At 35.2% G+C, this 19,405-nt stretch overlaps 1 protein-coding gene across 1 annotated transcript in view; it reads left to right on the top strand.

The window, feature by feature from the left end:
* Positions 1–16,478, top strand: part of LOC142666235 (zinc finger and BTB domain-containing protein 46-like) — a 49,691-nt gene extending 33,213 nt beyond the window's left edge. Inside the window, exon 6 of the mRNA XM_075846223.1 lies at positions 16,413–16,478. Coding sequence (XP_075702338.1) covers positions 16,413–16,478 — 66 coding nt within the window. The remainder of the gene's footprint in view (positions 1–16,412) is intronic.
* The last annotated feature ends 2,927 nt before the right edge of the window (positions 16,479–19,405 follow it).

Here is a 19,405-nt window from a genome sequence, read left to right as displayed (position 1 = left end):
ACTCTGCATAACCATTCAGGGTTTGTAGAAAACTGGGTGACAATTGCTATAGTCACAGTCTACAATGGCTACTTTTACCAGTAGAGACCAAGCATTTGTTGGCTGTGTTGGAGACCAAGATAATCCAGCTTTCCGCAGACCATGAATGGCATTAAAATCTGCATTGTTTTACAAAGATATATATCTTCTCTCCCAATCCTCTCTTCTACTGCTCTGGGTGTCAGTCTTCACTGTCTGGAATTTTATTCATGAATCAGGCAGAATTGCACTATAGGTCCCCTCCAGGGTAGAGGAGTGGCACTGTGGGAAGAACTGAAAAAAAGTTCCATCACCGGTGATCTGTGACCCCCTACGAGGGCAAAGGGGTCTCGAGGCATGTGTAATACTACCCTATTTAGAGGGGTTTTCTGGAATCCCCCACATGTTCTAGTGACATCACATCTAGGTGATCACATGACATGCGAGGGACCCAGAAAACCCCTTAAAGTCTATGGACTGCTTAAGAGATTGTGAATACATGGCATCTATTGAAATCAATGGATGTCCATGTAATTCGCAACACCCCTGTTCCCCCAGAACAAGACCACCTCATTGAAGTGTCTGCTCTGGCTAATACTTGGGGGGCAATCGGAGATCATTAATGCCCCTTAATAACACAGTTGCCTCCCCAAAATGTCAGACTTCTACGTTAAGAGTCTAGGTTGAGGGGTAACCCAACTACACGAGTGTCGCAGAGTTGCTTTACGCAGGACTTGCCTAAACCCAACGCTCAGCCCCATCATTCCTCCGCCCGCTGCTTATTTATTTTCATACATCTCTGTTTCTGATTCATTTTATACGAAAAATAAGTAAAAACAGACATTCCACTAATTGGAAGCAAACAGCAAAACACCAAAAAAAGATGAAAATTCAGTTATAAAAGACGAACAAAAACGCCCTTAAAAAAAAACAAAAGCAAAAAACACACGCACACCCCTGTGTCTGCATTTGGGGAAGCCCCCTGAGGACACATTGCGGGGGGATTTAGCAAATGACATTAATTTTGGCTTAAAATGAGATTCACATTATTGTTGCGGGAGAGGTGGAATCCGGAGCATTTTCCTGTTCTCAATACTGGGATTTTTCTTTCTTTGTTTCAGTAACAGTTAAGGTTAACCCTTCTTGGCCTGACAGGAGGCATCTGGGTAAATAAGGCTACATGATATATTGCTTGAGCGAGGCAATGAGAGTGTTAATTTTGTTCACAATGTAAGAGATAGGAAGATAAATATCCCATACACCTTGTTACACTCATTATTGTGCCGTATTGATATCTGTAATAACTGCCAGGACCACGGCCAGATAGGGATAGTCATTGCATGGTCCATCTCACTACATACAGGAAAGTGCATACCTTATACCAGCTGTACATATATAATTATATACAGAAGATACCCAGGTTATACCAGCATGCTCCATATCACTATATACAGGAAGATGTATAACTTATACCAGCTGTACATATATAATTATATACAGGAGATACCCAGGTTATACCAGCATGCTCCATATCACTATATACAAGAAGATGTATAACTTATACCAGCTGTACATATATAATTATATACAGAAGATGCCCAGGTTATACCAGCATGCTCCATATCACTATATACAAGAAGATGTATAACTTATACCAGCTGTACATATATAATTATATACAGAAGATACCCAGGTTACACCAGCATGCTCCATATCACTATATACAAGAAGATGTATAACTTATACCAGCTGTACATATATAATTATATACAGAAGATACCCAGGTTATACCAACATGCTCCATATCACTATATACAAGATGATGTATAACTTATACCAGCTGTATATATATAATTATATACAGAAGATACCCAGGTTATACCAGCATTCTCCATATCACTATATACAAGAAGATGTATAACTTATACCAGCTGTACATATATAATTATATACAGAAGATACCCAGGTTATACCAGCATGCTCCATATCACTATATACAAGAAGATGTATAACTTATACCAGCTGTACATATATAATTATATACAGAAGATACCCAGGTTATACCAGCATGCTCCATATCACTATATACAAGAAGATGTATAACTTATACCAGCTGTACATATATAATTATATACAGAAGATACCCAGGTTATACCAGCATGCTCCATATCACCATATACAGGAAGATGTGTAACTTATACCAGCTGCACATATATAATTATATACAGAAGATGCCCAGGTTATACCAGCATGCTCCATATCACTATATACAAAAAGATGTATAACTTATACCAGCTGTACATATATAATCATATACAGAAGATACCCAGGTTATACCAGCATGCTCCATATCACTATATACAAGAAGATGTATAACTTATACCAGCTGTACATATATAATTATATACAGAAGATACCCAGGTTATACCAGCATGCTCCATATCACTATATACAAGAAGATGTATAACTTATACCAGCTGTACATATATAATTATATACAGAAGATACCCAGGTTATACCAGCATGCTCCATATCACTATATACAAGAAGATGTGTATCTTATACCAGTTGTACATATATAATTATATACAGAAGATACCCAGGTTATACCAGCATGCTCCATATCACTATATGTATAACTTATACCAGCTGTACATATATAATTATATACAGAAGATACCCAGGTTATACCAGCATGCTCCATATCACTATATACAAGAAGATGTATAACTTATACCAGCTGTACATATATAATTATATACAGAAGATACCCAGGTTATACCAGCATGCTCCATATCACTATATACAAGAAGATGTATAACTTATACCAGCTGTACATATATAATTATATACAGAAGATACCCAGGTTATACCAGCATGCTCCATATCACTATATACAGGAAGATGTATAACTTATACCAGCTGTACATATATAATTATATACAGGAGATACCCAGGTTATACCAGCATGCTCCATATCACTATATACAAGAAGATGTATAATATACCAGCTGTACATATATAATTATATACAGGAGATACCCAGGTTATACCAGCATGCTCCATATCACTATATACAAGAAGATGTATAACTTATACCAGCTGTACATATATAATTATATACAGAAGATGCCCAGGTTACACCAGCATGCTCCATATCACTATATACAAGAAGATGTATAACTTATACCAGCTGTACATATATAATTATATACAGAAGATACCCAGGTTATACCAACATGCTCCATATCACTATATACAAGATGATGTATAACTTATACCAGCTGTATATATATAATTATATACAGAAGATACCCAGGTTATACCAGCATTCTCCATATCACTATATACAAGAAGATGTATAACTTATACCAGCTGTACATATATAATTATATACAGAAGATACCCAGGTTATACCAGCATGCTCCATATCACTATATACAAGAAGATGTATAACTTATACCAGCTGTACATATATAATTATATACAGAAGATACCCAGGTTATACCAGCATGCTCCATATCACTATATACAAGAAGATGTATAACTTATAGCAGCTGTACATATATAATTATATACACAAGATACACAGGTTATACCAGCATGCTCCATATCACTATATACAGGAAGATGTATAACTTATACCAGCTGTACATATATAATTATATACAGAAGATACCTAGGTTATACCAGCATGCTCCATATCACTATATACAAGAAGATGTATAACTTATACCAGCTGTACATATATAATTATATACAGAAGATACCCAGGTTATACCAGCATGCTCCATATCACTATATACAAGAAGATGTATAACTTATACCAGCTGTACATATATAATTATATACAAAAGATACCCAGGTTATACCAGCATGCTCCATATCACCATATACAGGAAGATGTGTAACTTATACCAGCTCCACATATATAATTATATACAGAAGATGTCCAGGTTATACCAGCATGCTCCATATCACTATATACAAGAAGATGTATAACTTATACCAGCTGTACATATATAATTATATACAGAAGATACCCAGGTTATACCAGCATGTTCCATATCACTATATACAAGAAGATGTATAACTTATACCAGTTGTACATATATAATTATATACAGAAGATACCCAGGTTATACCAGCATGCTCCATATCACTATATACAAGATGATGTATAACTTATACCATTTGTACATATATAATTATATACAGAAGATACCCAGGTTATACCAGCATGCTCCATATCACTATATACAAGAAGATGTATAACTTATACCAGCTGTACATATATAATTATACACAGAAGATACCCAGGTTATACCAGCATGCTCCATATCACTATATACAAGAAGGTGTATAACTTATACCAGCTGTACATATACATCTTCTTGTATATAGTGATATGGAGCATGCTGATATAACCTGGGCATCTTCTGTATATAATTATATATGTACAGCTGGTATAAGTTATACATCTTCTTGTATATAGTGATATGGAGCATGCTGGTATAACCTGGGCATCTTCTGTATATAATTATATAACTTATACCAGCTGTACATATATAATTATATACAGAAGATGCCCAGGTTATACCAGCTGTACATGTATAATTTTATACAGAAGATACCCAGGTTATACCAGCATGCTCCATATCACTATATACAAGAAGATGTATAACTTATACCAGCTGTACATATATAATTATATACAGAAGATACCCAGGTTATACCAGCATGCTCCATATCACTATATACAAGAAGATGTATAACTTATACCAGTTGTACATATATAATTATATACAGAAGATACCCAGGTTATACCAGCATGCTCCATATCACTATATACAAGAAGATGTATAACTTATACCAGCTGTACATATATAATTATATACAGAAGATACCCAGGTTATACCAGCATGCTCCATATCACTATATACAAGAAGATGTATAACTTATACCAGCTGTACATATATAATTATATACAGAAGATGCCCAGGTTATACCAGCTGTACATGTATAATTTTATACAGAAGATACCCAGGTTATACCAGCATGCTCCATATCACTATATACAAGAAGATGTATAACTTATACCAGCTGTACATATATAATTATATACAGAAGATGCCCAGGTTACACCAGCATGCTCCTTATCACTATATACAAGAAGATGTATAACTTATACCAGCTGTACATATATAATTATATACAGAAGATACCCAGGTTATACTAGCATGCTCCATATCACTATATACAAGAAGATGTATAACTTATACCAGCTGTACATATATAATTATATACAGAAGATACCCAGGTTATACCAGCATGCTCCATATCACTATATACAAGAAGATGTATAACTTATACCAGCTGTACATATATAATTATATACAGAAGATACCCAGGTTATACCAGCATGCTCCATATCACCATATACAGGAAGATGTGTAACTTATACCAGCTGCACATATATAATTATATACAGAAGATGCCCAGGTTATACCAGCATGCTCCATATCACTATATACAAGAAGATGTATAACTTATACCAGCTGTACATATATAATCATATACAGAAGATACCCAGGTTATACCAGCATGCTCCATATCACTATATACAAGAAGATGTATAACTTATACCAGCTGTACATATATAATTATATACAGAAGATACCCAGGTTATACCAGCATGCTCCATATCACTATATACAAGAAGATGTATAACTTATACCAGTTGTACATATATAATTATATACAGAAGATACCCAGGTTATACCAGCATGCTCCATATCACTATATACAAGAAGATGTATAACTTATACCAGTTGTACATATATAATTATATACAGAAGATACCCAGGTTATACCAGCATGCTCCATATCACTATATACAAGAAGATGTATAACTTATACCAGCTGTACATATATAATTATATACAGAAGATACCCAGGTTATACCAGCATGCTCCATATCACTATATACAAGAAGATGTATAACTTATACCAGTTGTACATATATAATTATATACAGAAGATACCCAGGTTATACCAGCATGATCCATATCACTATATACAAGATGATGTATAACTTATACCAGCTGTACATATACATCTTCTTGTATATAGTGATATGGAGCATGCTGGTATAACCTGGGCATCTTCTGTATATAATTATATATGTACAGCTGGTATAAGTTATACATCTTCTTGTATATAGTGATATGGATCATGCTGGTATAACCTGGGCATCTTCTGTATATAATTATATAACTTATACCAGCTGTACATATATAATTATATACAGAAGATGCCCAGGTTATACCAGCTGTACATGTATAATTTTATACAGAAGATACCCAGGTTATACCAGCATGCTCCATATCACTATATACAAGAAGATGTATAACTTATACCAGCTGTACATATATAATTATATACAGAAGATACCCAGGTTATACCAGCATGCTCCATATCACTATATACAAGAAGATGTATAACTTATACCAGCTGTACATATATAATTATATACAGTATATACAGAAGATACCCAGGTTATACCAGCATGCTCCATATCACTATATACAAGAAGATGTATAACTTATACCAGTTGTACATATATAATTATATACAGAAGATACCCAGGTTATACCAGCATGCTCCATATCACTATATACAAGAAGATGTATAACTTATACCAGCTGTACATATACATCTTCTTGTATATAGTGATATGGAGCATGCAGGTATAACCTGGGCATCTTCTGTATATAATTATATATGTACAGCTGGTATAAGTTATACATCTTCTTGTATATAGTGATATGGAGCATGCTGGTATAACCTGGGCATCTTCTGTATATAATTATATAACTTATACCAGCTGTACATATATAATTATATACAGAAGATGCCCAGGTTATACCAGCTGTACATGTATAATTTTATACAGAAGATACCCAAGTTATACCAGCATGCTCCATATCACTATATACAAGAAGATGTATAACTTATACCAGCTGTACATATATAATTATATACAGAAGATACCCAGGTTATACCAGCATGCTCCATATCACTATATACAAGAAGATGTATAACTTATACCAGCTGTACATATATAATTATATACAGAAGATGCCCAGGTTATACCAGCATGCTCCATATCGCTATATACAAGAAGATGTATAACTTATACCAGCTGTACATATATAATTATATACAGAAGATACCCAGGTTATACCAGCATGCTCCATATCACTATATACAAGAAGATGTATAACTTATACCAGCTGTACATATATAATTATATACAGAAGATGCCCAGGTTATACCAGCATGCTCCATATCGCTATATACAAGAAGATGTATAACTTATACCAGCTGTACATATATAATTATATACAGAAGATGCCCAGGTTATACCAGCATGCTCCATATCACTATATACAGGAAGATGTATAACTTATACCAGCTGTACATATATAATTATATACAGAAGATACCCGGGTTATACCAGCATGCTCCATATCACTATATTCAAGAAGATGTATAACTTATACCAGCTGAACATATATAATTATATACAGAAAATACCCAGGTTATACCAGCTGTACATATATAATTATATATAGAAGATACCCAGGTTATACCAGCATGCTCCATATCACTATATACAAGAAGATGTATAACTTATACCAGCTGTACATATATAATTATATACAGAAAATACCCAGGTTAGACCAGCATGCTCCATATCACTATATACAAGAAGATGTATAACTTATACCAGCTGTACATATATAATTACATACAGAAGATACCCAGGTTATACCAGCATGCTCCATATCACTATATACAAGAAGATGTATACCGTATACCAGCTGTACATATATAATTATATACAGGAGATACCCAGGTTATACCAGCATGCTCCATATCACTATATACAAGAAGATGTATAACTTATACCCGCTTTACATATATAATTATATACAGAAGATGCCCAGGTTATACCAGCATGCTCCATATCACTATATACAAGAAGATGTATAACTTATACTAGCTGTACATATATAATTATATACAGAAGATACCCGGGTTATACCAGCATGCGCCATATCACTATATACAAGAAGATGTATAACTTATACCAGCTGTACATATATAATTATACACAGAAGATACCCAGGTTATACCAGCATGCTCCATATCACCATATACAGGAAGATGTGTAACTTATACCAGCTGCACATATATAATTATATACAGAAGATGCCCAGGTTATACCAGCATGCTCCATATCACTATATACAAGAAGATGTATAACTTATACCAGCTGTACATATATAATCATATACAGAAGATACCCAGGTTATACCAGCATGCTCCATATCACTATATACAAGAAGATGTATAACTTATACCAGCTGTACATATATAATTATATACAGAAGATACCCAGGTTATACCAGCATGCTCCATATCACTATATACAAGAAGATGTATAACTTATACCAGTTGTACATATATAATTATATACAGAAGATACCCAGGTTATACCAGCATGCTCCATATCACTATATACAAGAAGATGTATAACTTATACCAGTTGTACATATATAATTATATACAGAAGATACCCAGGTTATACCAGCATGCTCCATATCACTATATACAAGAAGATGTATAACTTATACCAGCTGTACATATATAATTATATACAGAAGATACCCAGGTTATACCAGCATGCTCCATATCACTATATACAAGATGATGTATAACTTATACCATTTGTACATATATAATTATATACAGAAGATACCCAGGTTATACCAGCATGCTCCATATCACTATATACAAGAAGATGTATAACTTATACCAGCTGTACATATATAATTATACACAGAAGATACCCAGGTTATACCAGCATGCTCCATATCACTATATACAAGAAGGTGTATAACTTATACCAGCTGTACATATACATCTTCTTGTATATAGTGATATGGAGCATGCTGATATAACCTGGGCATCTTCTGTATATAATTATATATGTACAGCTGGTATAAGTTATACATCTTCTTGTATATAGTGATATGGAGCATGCTGGTATAACCTGGGCATCTTCTGTATATAATTATATAACTTATACCAGCTGTACATATATAATTATATACAGAAGATGCCCAGGTTATACCAGCTGTACATGTATAATTTTATACAGAAGATACCCAGGTTATACCAGCATGCTCCATATCACTATATACAAGAAGATGTATAACTTATACCAGCTGTACATATATAATTATATACAGAAGATACCCAGGTTATACCAGCATGCTCCATATCACTATATACAAGAAGATGTATAACTTATACCAGTTGTACATATATAATTATATACAGAAGATACCCAGGTTATACCAGCATGCTCCATATCACTATATACAAGAAGATGTATAACTTATACCAGCTGTACATATATAATTATATACAGAAGATACCCAGGTTATACCAGCATGCTCCATATCACTATATACAAGAAGATGTATAACTTATACCAGCTGTACATATATAATTATATACAGAAGATGCCCAGGTTATACCAGCTGTACATGTATAATTTTATACAGAAGATACCCAGGTTATACCAGCATGCTCCATATCACTATATACAAGAAGATGTATAACTTATACCAGCTGTACATATATAATTATATACAGAAGATGCCCAGGTTACACCAGCATGCTCCTTATCACTATATACAAGAAGATGTATAACTTATACCAGCTGTACATATATAATTATATACAGAAGATACCCAGGTTATACTAGCATGCTCCATATCACTATATACAAGAAGATGTATAACTTATACCAGCTGTACATATATAATTATATACAGAAGATACCCAGGTTATACCAGCATGCTCCATATCACTATATACAAGAAGATGTATAACTTATACCAGCTGTACATATATAATTATATACAGAAGATGCCCAGGTTATACCAGCATGCTCCATATCGCTATATACAAGAAGATGTATAACTTATACCAGCTGTACATATATAATTATATACAGAAGATACCCAGGTTATACCAGCATGCTCCATATCACTATATACAAGAAGATGTATAACTTATACCAGCTGTACATATATAATTATATACAGAAGATGCCCAGGTTATACCAGCATGCTCCATATCGCTATATACAAGAAGATGTATAACTTATACCAGCTGTACATATATAATTATATACAGAAGATGCCCAGGTTATACCAGCATGCTCCATATCACTATATACAGGAAGATGTATAACTTATACCAGCTGTACATATATAATTATATACAGGAGATACCCAGGTTATACCAGCATGCTCCATATCACTATAAACAAGAAGATGTAGAACTCATACCAGCTGTACATATATAATTATATACAGAAGATACCCGGGTTATACCAGCATGCTCCATATCACTATATTCAAGAAGATGTATAACTTATACCAGCTGAACATATATAATTATATACAGAAAATACCCAGGTTATACCAGCTGTACATATATAATTATATATAGAAGATACCCAGGTTATACCAGCATGCTCCATATCACTATATACAAGAAGATGTATAACTTATACCAGCTGTACATATATAATTATATACAGAAAATACCCAGGTTAGACCAGCATGCTCCATATCACTATATACAAGAAGATGTATAACTTATACCAGCTGTACATATATAATTACATACAGAAGATACCCAGGTTATACCAGCATGCTCCATATCACTATATACAAGAAGATGTATACCGTATACCAGCTGTACATATATAATTATATACAGGAGATACCCAGGTTATACCAGCATGCTCCATATCACTATATACAAGAAGATGTATAACTTATACCAGCTGCACATATATAATTATATACAGAAGATGCCCAGGTTATACCAGCATGCTCCATATCACTATATACAAGAAGATGTATAACTTATACCAGCTGTACATATATAATCATATACAGAAGATACCCAGGTTATACCAGCATGCTCCATATCACTATATACAAGAAGATGTATAACTTATACCAGCTGTACATATATAATTATATACAGAAGATACCCAGGTTATACCAGCATGCTCCATATCACTATATACAAGAAGATGTATAACTTATACCAGTTGTACATATATAATTATATACAGAAGATACCCAGGTTATACCAGCATGCTCCATATCACTATATACAAGAAGATGTATAACTTATACCAGTTGTACATATATAATTATATACAGAAGATACCCAGGTTATACCAGCATGCTCCATATCACTATATACAAGAAGATGTATAACTTATACCAGCTGTACATATATAATTATATACAGAAGATACCCAGGTTATACCAGCATGCTCCATATCACTATATACAAGAAGATGTATAACTTATACCAGTTGTACATATATAATTATATACAGAAGATACCCAGGTTATACCAGCATGCTCCATATCACTATATACAAGATGATGTATAACTTATACCAGCTGTACATATACATCTTCTTGTATATAGTGATATGGAGCATGCTGGTATAACCTGGGCATCTTCTGTATATAATTATATATGTACAGCTGGTATAAGTTATACATCTTGTTGTATATAGTGATATGGATCATGCTGGTATAACCTGGGCATCTTCTGTATATAATTATATAACTTATACCAGCTGTACATATATAATTATATACAGAAGATGCCCAGGTTATACCAGCTGTACATGTATAATTTTATACAGAAGATACCCAGGTTATACCAGCATGCTCCATATCACTATATACAAGAAGATGTATAACTTATACCAGCTGTACATATATAATTATATACAGAAGATACCCAGGTTATACCAGCATGCTCCATATCACTATATACAAGAAGATGTATAACTTATACCAGCTGTACATATATAATTATATACAGTATATACAGAAGATACCCAGGTTATACCAGCATGCTCCATATCACTATATACAAGAAGATGTATAACTTATACCAGTTGTACATATATAATTATATACAGAAGATACCCAGGTTATACCAGCATGCTCCATATCACTATATACAAGAAGATGTATAACTTATACCAGCTGTACATATACATCTTCTTGTATATAGTGATATGGAGCATGCAGGTATAACCTGGGCATCTTCTGTATATAATTATATATGTACAGCTGGTATAAGTTATACATCTTCTTGTATATAGTGATATGGAGCATGCTGGTATAACCTGGGCATCTTCTGTATATAATTATATAACTTATACCAGCTGTACATATATAATTATATACAGAAGATGCCCAGGTTATACCAGCTGTACATGTATAATTTTATACAGAAGATACCCAAGTTATACCAGCATGCTCCATATCACTATATACAAGAAGATGTATAACTTATACCAGCTGTACATATATAATTATATACAGAAGATACCCAGGTTATACCAGCATGCTCCATATCACTATATACAAGAAGATGTATAACTTATACCAGCTGTACATATATAATTATATACAGAAGATGCCCAGGTTATACCAGCATGCTCCATATCGCTATATACAAGAAGATGTATAACTTATACCAGCTGTACATATATAATTATATACAGAAGATACCCAGGTTATACCAGCATGCTCCATATCACTATATACAAGAAGATGTATAACTTATACCAGCTGTACATATATAATTATATACAGAAGATGCCCAGGTTATACCAGCATGCTCCATATCGCTATATACAAGAAGATGTATAACTTATACCAGCTGTACATATATAATTATATACAGAAGATGCCCAGGTTATACCAGCATGCTCCATATCACTATATACAGGAAGATGTATAACTTATACCAGCTGTACATATATAATTATATACAGGAGATACCCAGGTTATACCAGCATGCTCCATATCACTATAAACAAGAAGATGTAGAACTCATACCAGCTGTACATATATAATTATATACAGAAGATACCCGGGTTATACCAGCATGCTCCATATCACTATATTCAAGAAGATGTATAACTTATACCAGCTGAACATATATAATTATATACAGAAAATACCCAGGTTATACCAGCTGTACATATATAATTATATATAGAAGATACCCAGGTTATACCAGCATGCTCCATATCACTATATACAAGAAGATGTATAACTTATACCAGCTGTACATATATAATTATATACAGAAAATACCCAGGTTAGACCAGCATGCTCCATATCACTATATACAAGAAGATGTATAACTTATACCAGCTGTACATATATAATTACATACAGAAGATACCCAGGTTATACCAGCATGCTCCATATCACTATATACAAGAAGATGTATACCGTATACCAGCTGTACATATATAATTATATACAGGAGATACCCAGGTTATACCAGCATGCTCCATATCACTATATACAAGAAGATGTATAACTTATACCCGCTTTACATATATAATTATATACAGAAGATGCCCAGGTTATACCAGCATGCTCCATATCACTATATACAAGAAGATGTATAACTTATACTAGCTGTACATATATAATTATATACAGAAGATACCCGGGTTATACCAGCATGCGCCATATCACTATATACAAGAAGATGTATAACTTATACCAGCTGTACATATATAATTATACACAGAAGATACCCAGGTTATACCAGCATGCTCCATATCACTATATACAAGAAGATGTGTAACTTATACCAGCTGTACATATATAATTATACACAGAAGATACCCAGGTTATACCAGCATGCTCCATATCACTATATACAAGAAGATGTATAACTTATACCAGCTGTACATATATAATTATATACAGAAGATACCCAGGTTATACCAGCATGCTCCATATCACTATATACAAGAAGATGTGTATCTTATACCAGCTGTACATATATAATTATATACAGAAGATACCCAGGTTATACCAGCATGCTCCATATCACTATATACAAGAAGATGTATAACTTATACCAGCTGTACATATATAATTATATACAGAAGATGCCCAGGTTACACCAGCATGCTCCATATCACTATATACAAGATGTATAACTTATACCAGCTGTACATATATAATTATATACAAAAGATACCCAGGTTATACTAGCATGCTCCATATCACTATATACAAGAAGATGTATAACTTATACCAGCTGTACATATATAATTATATACAGAAGATACCCAGGTTATACCAGCATGCTCCATATCACTATATACAGGAAGATGTATAACTTATACCAGCTGTACATATATAATTATATACAGAAGATACCCAGGTTATACCAGCATGCTCCATATCACTATATACAAGAAGATGTATAACTTATACCAGCTGTACATATATAATTATATACAGAAGATACCCAGGTTATACCAGCATGCTCCATATCACTATATACAAGAAGATGTATAACTTATACCAGCTGTACATATATAATTATATACAGAACATACCCAGGTTATACCAGCATGCGCCACATCACTATATACAGGAAGATGTATAACTTATACCAGCTGTACATATATAATTATATACAGAAGATACCCAGGTTATACCAGCATGCTCCATATCACTATATACAAGAAGATGTATAACTTATACTAGCTGTACATATATAATTATATACAGAAGATACCCGGGTTATACCAGCATGCGCCATATCACTATATACAAGAAGATGTATAACTTATACCAGCTGTACATATATAATTATACACAGAAGATACCCAGGTTATACCAGCATGCTCCATATCACTATATACAAGAAGATGTGTAACTTATACCAGCTGTACATATATAATTATACACAGAAGATACCCAGGTTATACCAGCATGCTCCATATCACTATATACAAGAAGATGTATAACTTATACCAGCTGTACATATATAATTATATACAGAAGATACCCAGGTTATACCAGCATGCTCCATATCACTATATACAAGAAGATGTGTATCTTATACCAGCTGTACATATATAATTATATACAGAAGATACCCAGGTTATACCAGCATGCTCCATATCACTATATACAAGAAGATGTATAACTTATACCAGCTGTACATATATAATTATATACAGAAGATGCCCAGGTTACACCAGCATGCTCCATATCACTATATACAAGATGTATGACTTATACCAGCTGTACATATATAATTATATACAAAAGATACCCAGGTTATACTAGCATGCTCCATATCACTATATACAAGAAGATGTATAACTTATACCAGCTGTACATATATAATTATATACAGAAGATACCCAGGTTATACCAGCATGCTCCATATCACTATATACAGGAAGATGTATAACTTATACCAGCTGTACATATATAATTATATACAGAAGATACCCAGGTTATACCAGCATGCTCCATATCACTATATACAAGAAGATGTATAACTTATACCAGCTGTACATATATAATTATATACAGAAGATACCCAGGTTATACCAGCATGCTCCATATCACTATATACAAGAAGATGTATAACTTATACCAGCTGTACATATATAATTATATACAGAACATACCCAGGTTATACCAGCATGCGCCACATCACTATATACAGGAAGATGTATAACTTATACCAGCTGTACATATATAATTATATACAGAAGATACCCAGGTTATACCAGCATGCTCCATATCACTATATACAAGAAGATGTATAACTTATACCAGCTGTACATATATAATTATATACAGAAGATACCCAGGTTATACCAGCATGCTCCATATCACTATATACAGGAAGATGTATAACTTATACCAGCTGTACATATATAATTATATACAGAAGATACCCAGGTTATACCAGCATGCTCCATATCACTATATACAGGAAGATGTATAACTTATACCAGCTGTACATATATAATTATATACAGAAGATACCCAGGTTATAGCAGCATGCTCCATATCACTATATACAAGAAGATGTATAACTTATACCAGCTGTACATATATAATTATATACAGAAGATGCCCAGGTTATACCAGCATGCGCCATATCACTATATACAAGTATTTAAGGGAATTTATTTGCTATTGTGATTATATTTCTTTAATAGTTCGGGTTTTCATGTGGGTAATGTAATCACATAGGGAATAATGGAGTGGTCATAATTCATTATTCACCATCACCCAGCCTGTTATCCTGGCACCCTAGAAACCCGACTCAGATATCTCCTGTCCACCCGTCTCCTTCATGTCACCTGTTTGCACCCAGCTTCCTTGTGCTGCTTATCTCTGTGGTCATTCTGCTTCCGCCAGCGACTCTCCTCTCAGCTGCCCAGACAAACATCAGATCTCACAGAGGAAATCTTGGCAGAGAAATGATATAACTGGGGGCTGAGGATTTAACCCGATCACTAGCAGCAGCGACTAATTCCACCTTTGTCTTATTGATGGTTTACAATAATATACGATGCAGACTGCGTGGAATAGTTGTTTTTTTTACGCAAATGCGATAATCTTTTTAAACTTTATACTGAACCACTGCACTATACCCAGGATATATGGTCCTACAGCCAAGAAATACAGTTCTAGAGCTACAAAACATGGTCCTACAGCCAAGAAATACAGTTCTAGAGGTACGAAACATGGTCCTACAGCCAAGAGATACAGTTCTAGAGCTACAAAACATGGTCCTACAGCCAAGAGATACAGTTCTAGAGCTACAGAACATGGTCCTACAGCCAAGAAATACAGTTCTAGAGCTACGAAACATGGTCCTACAGCCAAGAAATACAGTTCTAGAGCTACGAAACATGGTCCTACAGCCAAGAAAGCTATTCCTAGAGAAGTGGTTCTAGAGCCAAGTAGTCCTACAGCAAATAAACAATGTGCTAGACTCAAGAGAGTTCCTAGAACCATGAGTAGCCTTCCAAGGGCCAACAGACATGGTCCTAGAGTCAATAGACGTGTTCATAGAGTTATGGGACATATTTTTACTGCCAAAAGACTTTTACCTGAAGTCAAGGGATAGGGTCCCTGACCCAAAAGCCATGAAATGTGTTCAAAGAACCAATAAACGTGTTCCTAAAGCCAAGAATTGTTGTCCTAGACCCAGGAGACCTGTTTCTAGAGCCAAGAGACTTCCTAAATCCAAAAGACTGGTCATAGACCTAAGAGCTCATTGAGTCCTAGAGTCAAGAGATGCATTTCTAGAGTCAAGAGATGTGGTCGTAAGACCAACAGTCATCATATTACAGCCAAGAGATATGGTCCTACAGCCAAGAGATATGGTCCTACAGCCAAGAAATATGGTCCTACAGCCAAGAGATATGGTCCTACAGCCAAGAAATATGGTCCTACAGCCAAGAGATATGGTCCTACAGCCAAGAGATATGGTCCTACAGCCAAGAAATATGGTCCTACAGCCAAGAGATATGGTCCTACAGCCAAGAGATATGGTCTTACAGCCAAGAGATATGGTCCTACAGCCAAGAAATATGGTCCTACAGCCAAGAGATATGGTCCTACAGCCAAGAGATATGGTCCTACAGCCAAGAAATATGGTCACACAGCCAAGAGATATGGTCCTACAGCCAAGAGATATGGTCTTACAGCCAAGAGATATGGTCCTACAGCCAAGAGATATGGTCCTACAGCCAAGAGATATGGTCCTACAGCCAAGAGATATGGTCCTACAGCCAAGAAATATGGTCCTACAGCCAAGAGATATGGTCCTACAGCCAAGAGATATGGTCTTACAGCCAAGAGATATGGTCCTACAGCCAAGAAATATGGTCCTACAGCCAAGAGATATGGTCCTACAGCCAAGAGATATGGTCCTACAGCCAAGAAATATGGTCACACAGCCAAGAGATGTGGTCCTACAGCCAAGAGATATGGTCTTACAGCCAAGAGATATGGTCCTACAGCCAAGAAATATGGTCCTACAGCCAAGAGATATGGTCCTACAGCCAAGAGATATGATCCTACAGCCAAGAGATATGGTCCTACAGCCAAGAGATATGATCCTACAGCCAAGAGATATGGTCCTACAGCCAAGAGATATGATCCTACAGCCAAGAGATATGGTCCTACAGCCAAGAGATATGGTCCTACAGCCAATAGATATGATCCTACAGCCAAGAGATATGGTCCTACAGCCAAGAGATATGGTCCTACAGCCAAGAGATATGATCCTACAGCCAAGAGATATGGTCCTACAGCCAAGAGATATGGTCCTACAGCCAAGAGATATGATCCTACAGCCAAGAGATATGGTCCTAGACCCAGAGCGAGGAGATGTGATATAGATGGGATATTGGGGAAGTTCTAGAGGTAGGAAAGTTCCTTGAGCAAGGAGAAGCGGTTCTTGGCAAACAGACATGTGCCTAAAGTCAAGAGATATGATCTTAGTGCAAAGAGATGCATGTTCAAACTCAAAAGACGCGATTTGATGCATTTTTCGATGTGGTTGCGTTTTTTGTTGTTGTTGCCATAACCGCATCAAAAAACGCACCAAATCGTGGTAGAAACGCATGCGGTTTTTGGGTGTGTTTTTTCAATGCAGTTCTAATCGCAACTTAACTGCAATGTGTGAGTGGACCCTGAGGATACAAACACACACGGTATATTCAGGGCGGATACACTGCGTCAAGCTACGCAGCGTATCCGCCCTGAACACCACAGGGAATGGCGTCCGAAATCCCGCACCACACTGGTGCGTTTTTTCGGGCGTAAATTCCGCTGCGTAAATTATCGCACATAGTTATTCCGTCCCTCCTCTAACGTTCGTTCCAGCTTCTCTGGATGGCATTCCATGTGACTGCTGCAGCCTGTGATTGGCTGCAGCGGTCACATGGCCGGCAACGTCATCCAGGGAGGCCGGACCGGAGAAGAAGCAGGGAACTTTTTTTTTTCTTACTTGCGATTTTTGCAGCGGAATCGCTGTGATTCTATCGCAAATATCGCAACACACACCGCTTTGTTGCGGGTTTAAACACCCCATTAAATTCAATGGGAAAACCCGCAACAGAAGAGCTGCGATTATGCAGCATTAATTGACATGCTGCGGTTGAAGAAATTGCACCGCAGGTCAATTTATGTGCGTTTTTTGTGGAAATTGCGATTTGTGGAAATCTCACCCACACTGCTGCTACTCCGTTGCGGAAAATCCGCAGTGTTTATGCCGTGTATGTTCGTACCCTAAGTCTGGATTCACATATAGCGTTTTGCTGCGTTTTCGGGTATTTTCAGCAACCTTATTTGTTTTTTTAGCGCTGCCAGATATTACATTAAAGTCTATAGTAATA

Source organism: Rhinoderma darwinii, chromosome 13, assembly GCF_050947455.1.
Source record: "Rhinoderma darwinii isolate aRhiDar2 chromosome 13, aRhiDar2.hap1, whole genome shotgun sequence".
NCBI lineage: Eukaryota > Metazoa > Chordata > Amphibia > Anura > Rhinodermatidae > Rhinoderma > Rhinoderma darwinii.
Note: the sequence above shows the minus strand (reverse complement) of the source record. Positions and strands in the feature narration are given on the sequence as shown.